A 13,063-nucleotide genomic window follows, 5' to 3' on the forward strand; every position below is an offset into this window, starting at 1 on the left:
AGCAGTACAATTTAGTTTATGTAGCTACTGCACTATGTTATTGGAACATCGCAACAACAGCAAAAGCTCACTGCTGACATGCTTGACTGAGCATTAATCTCGAAAGAGCCGTTTTCAGGAATTTGTATTCGAGTTTTATTCGCTGTGAGCTGCCGGTAACAATTAGGTGTAATGTAAGGCTTTCATTACTCTTAATGTCTGCTAATTTCAAAATGTGTCTGATCCATTCAGAACACAACAGGCAATGTTTATCAGTGATATCACTGTCCATCATTTATCCTTATCTCACCCTCTTCACCACCCCCACCCCCTCCATCTACCATCACCCCCTCACCCTTCTTCAACAGAAATAACACAACCTATGATAGGCTACTTTGTGCGTGTGTTAGTGTGTCCGAGAGAGATAGACAAGAAATTTCAAGCATCTCCACCATCTTGGTAGTATTATGACATTTATTAAAATTAAAAGTAACAAAAAAAAGCACCTACGCGGTTTCTTCGCAATAGAAACTGAACTCTGATGAAAGCAGTTACTGTAAAGTCACAAGCATCCGCCCTATCGCCAGGGGCGAGTACAATATTTGCCGGACTATGAGAAACCGCCTGGCAACTAACAGTGCTAGCCAATGCAAATGCTATTCTAATGCAACACTTTTGGTGTTAATATCGAGTCTTCAAGCCACATAACACGGCAAATCAACTGTGGTATGTACCGGGCTAGTGACATTTCTGCCGGGCGACTTTCTTGAAGTAACTCGCCCGGCTGGCGAGTAAAATGTGTTTGTATTTGGCCATCCCTGTAGACTCAGATCAATCACCACACCAGACAGGCGTACTGGGCGTCAAGGACACGCCCACTTAGCACACGATTGATGTTGCATCTAATACACGTGTGCTTCAAATGGCGTCGTGGTCACGTGAACATCTCGTCCAATCAAATAGTACCAAGGGTCTCTATTTAACTGCGGGCTAGGGGTTGGCGTCCGCATGTATGGAGACCAGTTTGCAGCAGATTGTGATTTCAGAACACTGTCAAAAATGGCTGTCTCACTCAGCTTCGGGGCCTGCTTTCTGCTGCTGGTTTGCTTGACCAACATGGTGAGTGGTATGCCGGGAATGTTTGTGTCAAGTTTAAAATCCATTTTTCTTATTTTTAATTTGACTATTTGTTTCAGTTGTGATTCTTCTTCAAAAGTCTGATACCATAATGTTGGAGTTCTATACGTTATCTTTGTGTGTGTGTGTGTATGTGTGGGGGGGGCCGGTAGCTCAGTTGGTAGAGCACTGGACTTGTGATCGGAAGGTCGCAGGATCGAATTCGGGCCGGGACGGACACGGGTCAACTTTATGTGCAGACCCAGTGACGGAAGCCATGTCCCACCCCCGTGTCATCACAATGGCACGTAAAAGACCTTGGTCATTCTGCCATAAGTGTGGGTGGCTGAATACACCTAAACACGCAGACACCTGGGTAGCGCGACTCCGTTGCTGCTAGCTTTCCACTGGGAGGAAGCGACCCGAATTTCCCAGCGATGGGACAATAAAGTAATGAAAATGAAAATGAAAATGAAAAAAAAAGTGTAAGTGTGAGTGTGTGTTGTTGCTCATGAGCATGTTAGGCCGCTTGATCATATTCATAACTGTATCCCGGCATATTGTGTTGCCACAAACATGTGAACGAATTGTTGATGATGCATTCCTTCCGTATCTTACAGTACTTTTTTGCAACTCTATCTCTGGATGTTATTACATTTAGACGCTTCATTCAAAACTTACTGCAACTACTTGCAGTTTTTCTTTCTGCTATAACAGCTACCAAATTCCTTTTCAGTTATTATGAATAACTTAGATAACTCTTTTTTTACCAAAGCCTGTATTGTACATATTTTCCCCCTGTTTGTGTATTCCCATTTGAGAGAGATGACTAGCCAGACAAGCACCCTACCACTGGCGACCTTCTTGTTTCTTACTTTGTTGAATCATGTCAGTTGATACGTGCACATACAGAGCCAGAATAGGGTGTTTTCATTCACGAGCAGCAGCTCAGGGTAGGAAATTGGCGTTTCTAAGCATAGACATGATTTCACCGTTTTTGATACTGTTGTTGCTGAACAAAGCAAACAGCATCACCTTGGCTGTTTTTGTACATATTGTACACAGTTCTGACTTTCAACTCATTGTCAACGCGAGAAGAAGATGTTTAAGGACTGACAAATGTAAACAAGTTTGACGCGACACAAGTGTTTTGTCTCACTATTTTGGTTCATTACGTAGAGGTTACATGCCGAGTCTCAGTGATTATTAAAAATAATGGTCGAAGTTGGCGGATCATGAAAAATGCGAGCTTCAGCGAGCTTTTTCATGACCGCGAACTGAGACCATTATTTTTAATAATCACTGAGACGAGGTGTGTAACCTCTTTATTCCTCCTTTCTTCAGTTATTCAAAGAAAAGAGGAGTTTTTGTGCGAAAGTTTGATCGAATCCGAATCACTCAACCAGTCAACCTGCGCAGGCGATCGATTAATGCGCGGTTGTATAGTTCCGTGCAAATCATTCCATTCTGTTAACACTTCTTGTCAGTTTCCCTGTTTTAGACTAAAATCAAGTACACAGATATGCTGTTATTCTGCTGTGGCGGTAAAGGCAGATATTGTGTGTTCTGTTTATGTTTTAGTATCTGGTTCTGGTTTAGGATAATGTTCTTTCGTCAAATGGGACTAGCAGACGAACTTTTGCACCCGTGTTCCAACGTTAATTACTGTATGAAGTTCAGTTTTCTGGAGAAAATAGTGTATGAAACCGCTTTATGTTGTTTAAATTGATGAGATGTGTGCATTTGGTTGCGTGTGATCTGTTTATAAAATGAAATATTGTTGAAAACTGACCGTCGGATTGCAGTCAGTGTTGTCGAAGAAACTGCGTTAAAAGAAGGGGAACTACTCTTGTCGGCAAGAGTATGAGTTACTTGCCTTGGGAATTTGCTTGTGATGAACGGTGTGTGCACGGCAGATCTAGATTCAGAAAACAACCTAACTCATGGATTTTATATGGAGATTCATGTGTTCAGGCCTGTAGTTGTTAATTTAAATGCGGTATGTTTGTATTGTTTGCTCCAGAGATTTATATTTCGTACGTATAGAGCGTTCGGAACTTTTCAGTCGCAAAAGTAGTACCAAAACAGAACAGCTTCTCAACCCATTGCACTATCGAGGATTCAGGCTGTTGCTGGCTCGTTATTTGTTTGGTTGCTGGGTCATTATCGAAAAATAACTAGCTCTACAAGTTTACAGAGGTAAAGAAGCAGAGGGGGGAATAAAGAATATTATGCTTCTTCGAGCTGGCGATGTGGAAAGTAATCCAGGTCCTGATAAATCGGAACTCAGCATTGTTCACATCAATGCAAGGAGTATAAAAATAATCTACCTTTTAGAACCAGAATCGCAAATGTTTGACGTAATAACAGTATCTGAAACTTGGCTTTCGCCAACAGACGAAAATAGCTCTTTACTTTTAGTTTTCACCCACCAGCTAGACTTGATAGACCTAACGATCCCCATGGAGGTGTTGCAATATACGTTAAGAATAACCTCTATTATAAACACCGCCCAGATCTGACTGTCCACAATTTAGAAGCTGTATGGGTTGAAATTAAAATCGACCAAGAAAGTCTTCTCATCGGTTCCTTTTATCGCCCACATAACGCAACCGTACTGTACTGGGACCTTATTAAAGAAAGCATTCAACTTGCAAACGATACCATGAAAAAGTTCATTGTCCTTGGCGACTTTAACTACGACTTTTTCAACGTGCCGACACCGCACCTAGTAGACATTCTACATTTATTCCAACTGCATCAGATTGTGAACATGCCAACTAGAATTACGAACAACAGTAGCACCTGTCTGGACCTGATTTTAACTCAAACCCTCCATTTAGTAAAGAGCGTCGACGTACTGGCACCCATATGCAGTGACCATAGCGTACCATGTGTTATTATTCATAATACAGCAAAGACCCAGCAGCCATTTAAAAGAAATATATAATAATTATGACAGATTAAACGTACAACATTTTTGTGCAGATTTATCAGATGTAAATTGGAATGACATTATCGGAAGCAACTCTATCGATGGTTGCGCCGATATTTTTTCAGTTACTCTTATGAACATCGCCAAACAGCATATGCCTGTCCGAACAATAACAGTTAGCCCTAAAGACGCGCCGTGGATAAACGCTGACACATTGTCACTCATAAATACACGAAAGCGGATTCATGCCAAAGCAAAGAGAACAAACTTACCAGAAGATTGGCAATTATTTCGCGAGGTACGAAATTACGTAACCGACAAGAAAAGAGAACGGATAACAGACTATTACAATGAAATGGATTCGAAAATATGTAACTCAGACAATATAAATAAAAAAAGATTGGTGGAAAATTGTGAAAAGGTTTATGGACAAGAAAGGAATTGGTTCTGATGAAATACCACCTATTGAGCATAACGGTAACATTTGTTATGACAACGAAGGAAAGGCAAACGTTTTTAACGACTTTTTTGCACAGCAAGCCACTCTGGATAATGTAAATGATGACCTGCCGATTGTTCCTTTCCTTGATTGTGAATTGAGCGAGCTAAACCTGTCCGTCGAAGAGGTGATTAACATTATAAAAAGTCTTGATACTAGTAAAGCATGCGGCCCAGATCACGTACATAATAGGCTACTTAAAGCAGCAATCAGTATTATTTCACAACCGCCATTACAGCGCTGTTTAATCGTTGCCTGAACGAAGGACAACACCCTATGTTATGGAAATATGCACATGTTACTCCGATATTTAAAAAAGGATCCAAAATGAGTTGTTTGAATTATAGACCTATATCATTGTTAAGCTGTGTGGGGAAAGTGTTTAAAAAGTGTGTCCACAACCATATATCTTTAATTTTGTGAAGTTGAATAACATAATAACGCCTGTGCAATCTGGTTTTATACCAGGTGACTCGACTGTAAACCAGTTACTCTGCACCTACAATGATCTATGTACAGCTGCTGATAAGGGACTCCCAACACAAGCCATTTTTTTTGATATGTCAAAAGCCATTGACCGTGTGTGGCACAAAGGCCTATTGTACAAATTAGAGGCCATTGGCATAAGAGGACGCTTATTACGTTGGATTAGAAGTTATTTAAATGACAGACTACAGAGCGTTGTTGTAAAAGGACACATGTCGGCCCCACAGACTGTACCAGCTGAAGTTCCCCAGGGATCTGTGCTGGGGCCACTACTGTTTTTGATATATATAAACGATATTGTCTTAAATGTTCAATCCACTGTTAAATTGTTCGCAGATGACACAAGCATGTACCTATCAATGAACGATTCCCAATTGCGTAAAGACATTTTGAACTCGGATTTACAGGAATTAAGTAGATGGGCCAACGACTGGAAGGTAAAATTTAATAATGAAAAAACTGAGCTGCTAAACTTTAAACGACGTGATTGCGACTTTGATTATTTGACATTTAATGACATTGATGTTCAGGACACTGCCAACCACAAACACTTGGGCGTTTTTTTACAAAATGATTGTAAGTGGAATGTTTATATTAACAGTTTTGCAATTAAAGTAATGTTATTGACTAATTGTTTGAAATTTTAATAGCACAAGTTTAGTAAAAAATCTTTAGAAACTATGAATAAATCCTACGTATTACCACACTTTGACTACGCCGATGTCGTCTGGGACAGTTGTACAGAAGTTGTATCTAACATTTTGGAACAGATCCACCTCGAGGCCTTAAGGGTAATTGTCGGAGCAGTTAAAGGAACAATCCACCAAAAATTATATGATAAATCAGGCTTCAGTAGTTTAAAACTAAGACGGGAAAAACATAAATTGATTTTGTATCATAAAATGGTACATGGGAAATGTTCTCAGAACGTGGCTGATTTATTGCCTCCTCTTGTCTCGACTGTAAACCCCTATCATAGACGGAACCCACTTGAACGGGTCGTACCACCACACAGAACTGAATTGTATAATAAGTCATTTGTTCCCAGCACTACCCGAACATGGAATTCTCTACCAGATAATATCAAATTAACAAAATCAATTAGCCAGTTTAATCAGTTTTTATGTCGTTAAGATAGTAAAGTTCCTCCTCAATATTATTATGGCAAGAGAAAAGACGGAATTATACACCGCAGACTAGGATTAAAATGAGCGATTTAAATGATGATATGGTGAAACGCCACTTAAGTGATATCCCGACTTGTCAGTGCGGATATCAAAATGAAAATGTTGAACATTATTTATTATTTTGTAGTAATTACGATGATGTCCGAAGACTAACTATACACACATTACCGAATGATCATGAAAATGTACAATGTTTATTGTTTGGTCTTCTAAACCTACGTTTTACCGAAAACATTGAAATATTCGAAAAGGTACATAGCTTTATAAGGTTAAGTGATAGATTTTGATTACCCTGTGGTCACCATGTCAATGATCCAGTATTTGATTATTGACCCCCCGCGGATTAGGGGGAAGAACTTACCCGATGCTCCCCAGCATGTCGTAGGAGGCGACTAGCGGATTCTGTTTCTCTTTTTACCCTTGTTAAGTGTTTCTTGTATAGAATATAGTCAATTTTTGTGAAGATTTTGGTCAGGCAGTATGTAAGAAGTGTTAGGTCCTTTGTACTGGAAACTTGCATTCTCCCGGTGGAGTGGTATATATGTTGTACTACGTTGCAGGCCCCTGGATCAAGTTTTTGATTGGTTGTTTTGGTTTAAACAAGATTTTATTAATGAAATACAGGGTGGCATGTATATACGATATAAACATTTGTGGCCACACAAATGATTGGTGCTTTTGTGAACTAGAAACAATTGACAAGTGGCTCTATCCCATCTCCCCCCTTTCCCCGTCGCGATATAACCTTCGTGGTTGAAAACGACGTTAAACACCAAATAAAGAAAGGATTTGATTATTGGCAGGTCATGCTGTTTTACGTTTTTACTGAAGGTCAAGTTTTGAGTAAATCTTTTTATTAAAGGTTTTTCTGTGTATTCACAGGACTAACCTCAGCTTAATAAATTAGTTTGTACGACAATGTAAATGAAATGTTTGCTGCTGCAGTAGGATTGATCTAGCAAGTCTGTGAAAGTCTCTCATCGTCTCTCTGACACCCCCCCCCCCCCCCACCCTCCTCCCCCGGGATCTCCCCGATATTGCAGTCCTTCCCGTCCTCTGTCACATCCTCTGATTATTTTGCTGCATTTTTTCCTCTTTTTTTTTGTGTGTGTGTGTGTGTGTAATTTTTTTTATCTTGTCTGTCTTGCGTCCTCATAAGGGTATAAGTGATTCTATGACCTTGACATAACGTGAAATAACAATTCCTATCTAGATGTACATATTTATAACCACACTTAATATAAGCTTAGCTTGCTGTGTGGCCACAAATGTTTATATCGTATATACACGCCACCCTGTATTTCATTAATAAAATCGTGTTTAAACCAATTGAATCCCGACGGGGCGAGGCCACGGAGTTAGTTAATGTAATTCAATCTGACGATGATCTCATTCCTGCTTTCATGCGGTTGTAAACAGACCAGAATTGGTTCTTTTCGATTCACATATCATTTTCAGTCCACGTGTTTCCGGACAGCAAACTCGAAACAATATTACCTGTTCATCCCAAAAGCGATCTTTGGAATTGACTGACGTAGTCTGGAAGAATTCATGCATCAACTTACGTCAAATATTCGACCTCATCACTTCGCATAACTTATGGTCTCGGTATTTCGTAGGCCTTGTTCATTTGTGAAATATCGAGGTGGTGATTGGGTTTGAGCTTCAGGTGAAACGTGGATGGCCAAAGTAAAAGCCAATCAGGCTGATTGTTTGATGTGTGGAACCATCGCGGCCTTTGGGTTCGTGTTTCCGAGGAAAATGTTTGTGCGCATTCACTCTCAAAGTAGACACGACCAAGCTAAGAAAAGGTCACACTCTCGCGGAAAATCGGAAGTTCTGAAAACTGAGAGAAGGTGTCTTTTGCGTTGTTTTGGGTGTTAAATACTGACCTACAATTACAGAGCAGACGTCGGCCTCCAACTGCACCTTTTTTTATTGAATATTTTATCTGCAAAAATTAATCACGATCATTAAGACTTGAAAAATAGAATACAGTCTGATGAAAATACGATTTCTTGGTTACAGTGAAAATGTCTTATTTCTCAGAATAACAATTGGTTCTTTTAAACGTAAGATCGGGAAAACCCTATCTAGCATCACACAGAATAATTATTGTTCATTACTCAACTATTTCTGCAAAAACTATAGTCTGTGTCAAACATTATAAATCGAGAAAACTAGACACTTTGATTTTGAACAAAAGTTAGTGCAAGCAAAAACCCAGTTGTCCTGATCACGAATCATTGTGTGAAACTTCCTGATTAACATTCTTTCATGAAGTGTACGTAATTTGCTAGCAATAGGCGTGTCCCCTGCTTTTAGCGAACACTGTTTTCGTGGTGCACTACCTGTGTTTTTTAGAGAGAAAAAAATTGCAACAATACACAACAGACATTATTTATGTTTATTTGAATGCATTGCAACATTGTTTCAGAGTGCAGATAAGAAACAAATCATTGTATGAAGCATTTGAAAACAAGTTGGTTGTATATATACTCAAAGACCCATCCAATCAATGTAGATGATTAACGCAACGACTCATGGTACGTTTGCAACTTATCTCCGCTGTAATCTCAATATAAACAACGAAAAGAAATAAGATGGCAGCTCTGTACAAAGTTACCACCTACTCGGCAAAGAAGTCATGGAATAGGCTATATACTTGTTAATATTGTTACATTGTTATGCATTTTTATCAACTGGTATTTCTCCTGGAAAGATCGCTATATATAATTATAATGATGGGTCAAGACCAAGGTCTCATGATGTAATCTCAGCTCTTTGGTCAAGGTCACAGCGGAAGGTCAAGCTCTTCAACTTCTAAACACGCAGCGCATGGAGTCCGCGGACAATACGACCTTCACCTTCACCGCCCAGTTCAAGGCGAACAAAAAACCGACAGCAGATTGGTGGGAAATTCACGAATCTACCGGGAATAATATTCTAACACGTAACTGGTTCATTTTCCGAATGAGATAAGAGAGTGTGTGCGTGCGTGTACGTGTGATTGTGTATGTGTGTGGGGGGAGGAGCGTATATGTGTTTGGGGGGGAGTGTGTGTGTGTGTGTGTGTGTGTGTGTGTGTGTGTGTGTGTGTGTGTGTGTGTGTGTGTGTGTGAATAGATCTCCTATGGTTGGGTTTATCTATAATAATAATATAATAATAACGGGCATTTATAAAGCGCCTTATCAAAAGTTCAAAGCGCGGGACAACAATACATGTATACAAAAATCATACAATCACTGTCAGATTCAAACAACACATCATGCACATCTCACATCCCCAGACTCTATACTAAGGAACTATCCGTAGTGTTGTTGGAACAAGTGAGTTTTCAAATTGGACTTAAAAGATGAAATGGATGGAGAGTGACGTAATTGAAAGGGGAGTGAATTCCATAACTGAGGTCCATAATACGAAAACGTGCGGAAGCCATGAGCCTTGCGTTTAAAGCGACCTTGACAGAGAAGTCGAGCATCATCAGAAGAACGAAGGGTGCGAGAGGGAGTGTAGAGAGAGACCAGTTCAGAAAGATAGGCAGGTGCCGATTCAGAGATGATATTGTAGCAGAAGCAGGCAGCTTTATACCTAATACGTTCAGATACAGGAAGCCAGTGAAGTTCTTTCATGAGAGGAGTGCAGGGTTGTCGATGCTGTGCTCTGAAAATGAGACGTGCAGCAGAGTGTTGTACTTTTTGCAAGGGTTGGAGAGTGGAGTCAGGGCAGCCTATGAGAAGGGAGTTGCAGTAATCTAATCTGGACAGAATGCAGGATGTAACGAGAGTTTTAGTGGCATCAACAGTGAGAAATTTTCTTATGGAACCTATTCTTCTGATCTCAAAGTAACATGTCTGACAGACTTTTTTGATGTGTTGTTTCATTGAGAGGTGGGAGTCCATGATGAACCCAAGATTCCTAGCACTATCAGAGAGAGAAATGTCACTAGAACCTACTGTGATGGAGGCTGGAAGGGAAGTGGTCGAACAGGAAGCTCCAGAGAAAAGAAGAAATTCAGTCTTGTCATCATTTAACTTGAGCATATTGTTTGTCATCCATGATTTAATATCTGAAGTGCAGTTTTGGAGAGTGTGCGTCACCGCTTGGATTTCTGTAGGCTTGCATGCTTGTTGGAGTTGTGTGTCGTCTGCAAAGAGGTAGTGATTGACTGCGTGTTGCTTGATGACGGCAGAGAGAGGAGTGGTGTATAGTACAAATAAAACTGGGCCTAGAACTGATCCCTGGGGAACGCCGAAACAGAGAGGAGATGGAGGAGATGAGAGATTATTGACAGACACATACTGACTACGGCCCTGTAGATATGAACTAAACCAGTGAAGAGCGGTAGAGTGAATGCCAAAAACAGATTCGAGACGAGAGAGCAGAACAGAGTGATCGATCGTATCGAACGCAGCTGAGTTATCCAAGAGAAGCAGAACTGATAGGTCATCATTATCCAGAGCAGAAAGAATGTCATTCACAACACGAAGCAAAACAGTCTCGGTGCTGTGGCCAGCCCTATACGCTGACTGAAGAGGGTTGCAGAGGTTGTTGGTTTCAAGGTGGGAGAGAAGCTGACTAAGCACTACTTGTTCCAGAATTTTAGAAATGAATGGCAAGTTGGAAACAGGCCTATAGTTTTTCAACTGATTTTTATCCAGAGATGGTTTCTTGATCAAAGGTTTAACTACTGCAGTTTTCAAGTCCATTGGCACAGTGCCAGAAGTGAGAGAAGAGTTGATTATGTTGGTTATGATGGGAAGAAAAAGGTCAAGGTTTTCATAAAACAAGTTGGTGGGGATGGGGTCTAGCTCACAAGACTTTGGCACTGTGTTCTTCAAAATCTTCAAAACAAACTGCTCAGATACAGGAATGAAGCTATCCAACAAAGAACCAGAGAATTGTGAAGCCGGAGGCGAAGCCACTGGTGGAGGAAAGCTATTTCTGATGGTTTCGATCTTCTCAGTGAAGTAGTCAGAAAATACAGTTGGCAGGTCCTTGGGGTCATGGGTGGTGGGGAGGCTGGAAACCGTCTGTTTTCCAAGCAGAGAATTGAAATTTTGAAAAAGTTCTTTGCATGTTCTACTACCTATAATCTGGGCAGAGAAGAAAGCAGTTTTAGCGCCTTCAACTAAGTCATTTACTTTGCGTTTGATGGTTTCAAAAATCTCTTTGTGAACAGTGAGTTTGGATTGAAGCCAGCACCTCTCCGCCTGACGACGTTCACGTTTCAGTTTGCCAAACTGCTCAGAGATGCTACTGAACCACGGGTTAGATTTCCGCTGACGAACCGTGCGTTGGCAGAGAGGGGCGTGCCTATCAAGAATTGAGCGCAACGTCTGGTTATATTCAGTGACAGAGCAATCTTGAGATAAACCAGCTACATCATGTCTAAAAGACTCCTTATCAATCTTCTTGATGCTACGAAAAGTTATTGTTACAGGGGCAGACACAGGCTTTGGAACATTTAGACGACATAATACGGCGTTGTGGTCAGACTTAAGGTCGTGACTGACAAAACATGAACTGACAATGGCATCAGAAGGGCGATGAATGACTAAATCTAACATGTGACCATGCTTATGAGTCGGAGAGTCAACAGACTGGTGAAAACTGAACATGTCGAACAAATCTGAGAGTTTCCTGGTGTTGGAGTCCTCAGCATTTTCAAAATGAAAATTAAAGTCACCCATCACAAGAGTTTTCCCAGGCAAAGAATCACAATGCTCAAGAAAGTCTGGAAACTGGTCAAAAAACATAGTGTTCGTGAGCTTATTCTTCTTGCTTGGAGGTGGCCTATAGACACAGGCGATGTTGATTCTAGAATCCTGAACGGTCATAGTCAGAGTAGCAGCCTCAAAGGTGGGGTGGCTCAGAGGTGATTGTGTGACAGTGCAATGTTTCTTCAGAAATCCATCTTCATTGCTTTCCGGCTCGTCAGATGATTTTGTTCAATTGATGGACAATGTGAAAAATAGACATGTTAGGTAAAATATGTTATTAAAAGTGAACCTGATTGATAAGACTCCACCATACTTGTTAAAATTGTCTCTGCTCTATACCGTGGAACCTCTCACCTACGTATACAATGTGTGTCAAATCAAAATACATATCCTAGTACTTTTTAAAATGCTAAAGTCATTCTGCTCCCGAAAATGTAAGACACCACTATGACCCTATTGATGTCCGGCACATCTCTCGATCTGCTCCCAATTTTATCTAAACCACTGTTTGAAAAAAACATATTCATAAACACCTGTTAGAATATATGGAGGACCAAACTATGTTCAACCCGTTTCAATCTCGATGTCGACCTAACCACTCATGCCGTGCAGCTCTCACGCCATCGTGCGATACTTGGCTATCTGCTATTAATAGAACTGATATAAATCCATGGTGCAGTGTAACTGGACTTTAAGAGTGCATTTGACCTTGTAGACCATTCTGTTTTATAAAACAAAAGCTAGATATATATGTCAGAAACAAGTCTGTTCGGTCTCTTTTTTTAAACATATCTTCTTGAAATAACACAATATGACTCCTTATTTGGTAAGACATCAGCTGAAGGTACTGTAGGGTCCTCTTCTGTTTTGTATATATATATATATAAATGATTTACCACTTCATATTTCAAATGATGCAGTAAGATGCGATTTGTTTGCTGATGATTCCTCACTTCACTCGCAGGGTGAATATATTGATGTAATTGAACAATCACTCCAAGCAAGTGAAGTAAACAGTTGGTGCTCAGCAAATTCAAGGATCATTCATCCTTCCAGAGCAAAGATCATGGTAATAGCAACAAGGCAAAAACATCAGCTGCAGTCTCTGAATTAAAAACTTTTGCTTCACTCGGATCT

At 40.3% G+C, this 13,063-nt stretch overlaps 1 protein-coding gene across 1 annotated transcript in view; it reads left to right on the forward strand.

Moving 5' to 3' along the window:
- Positions 1–968: 968 nt before the first annotated feature.
- LOC138963166 (uncharacterized) overlaps positions 969–13,063 on the forward strand; it is a 30,377-nt gene continuing 18,282 nt past the window's right edge. Inside the window, exons 1-2 of the mRNA XM_070335203.1 lie at positions 969–1,098; positions 8,996–9,155. Of these exons, the coding sequence (XP_070191304.1) occupies positions 988–1,098; positions 8,996–9,155 (271 nt within the window). The 5' untranslated portion in view covers positions 969–987. The remainder of the gene's footprint in view (positions 1,099–8,995; positions 9,156–13,063) is intronic.

This window comes from Littorina saxatilis, linkage group LG3, assembly GCF_037325665.1.
Source record: "Littorina saxatilis isolate snail1 linkage group LG3, US_GU_Lsax_2.0, whole genome shotgun sequence".
NCBI classification, from domain to species: domain Eukaryota; kingdom Metazoa; phylum Mollusca; class Gastropoda; order Littorinimorpha; family Littorinidae; genus Littorina; species Littorina saxatilis.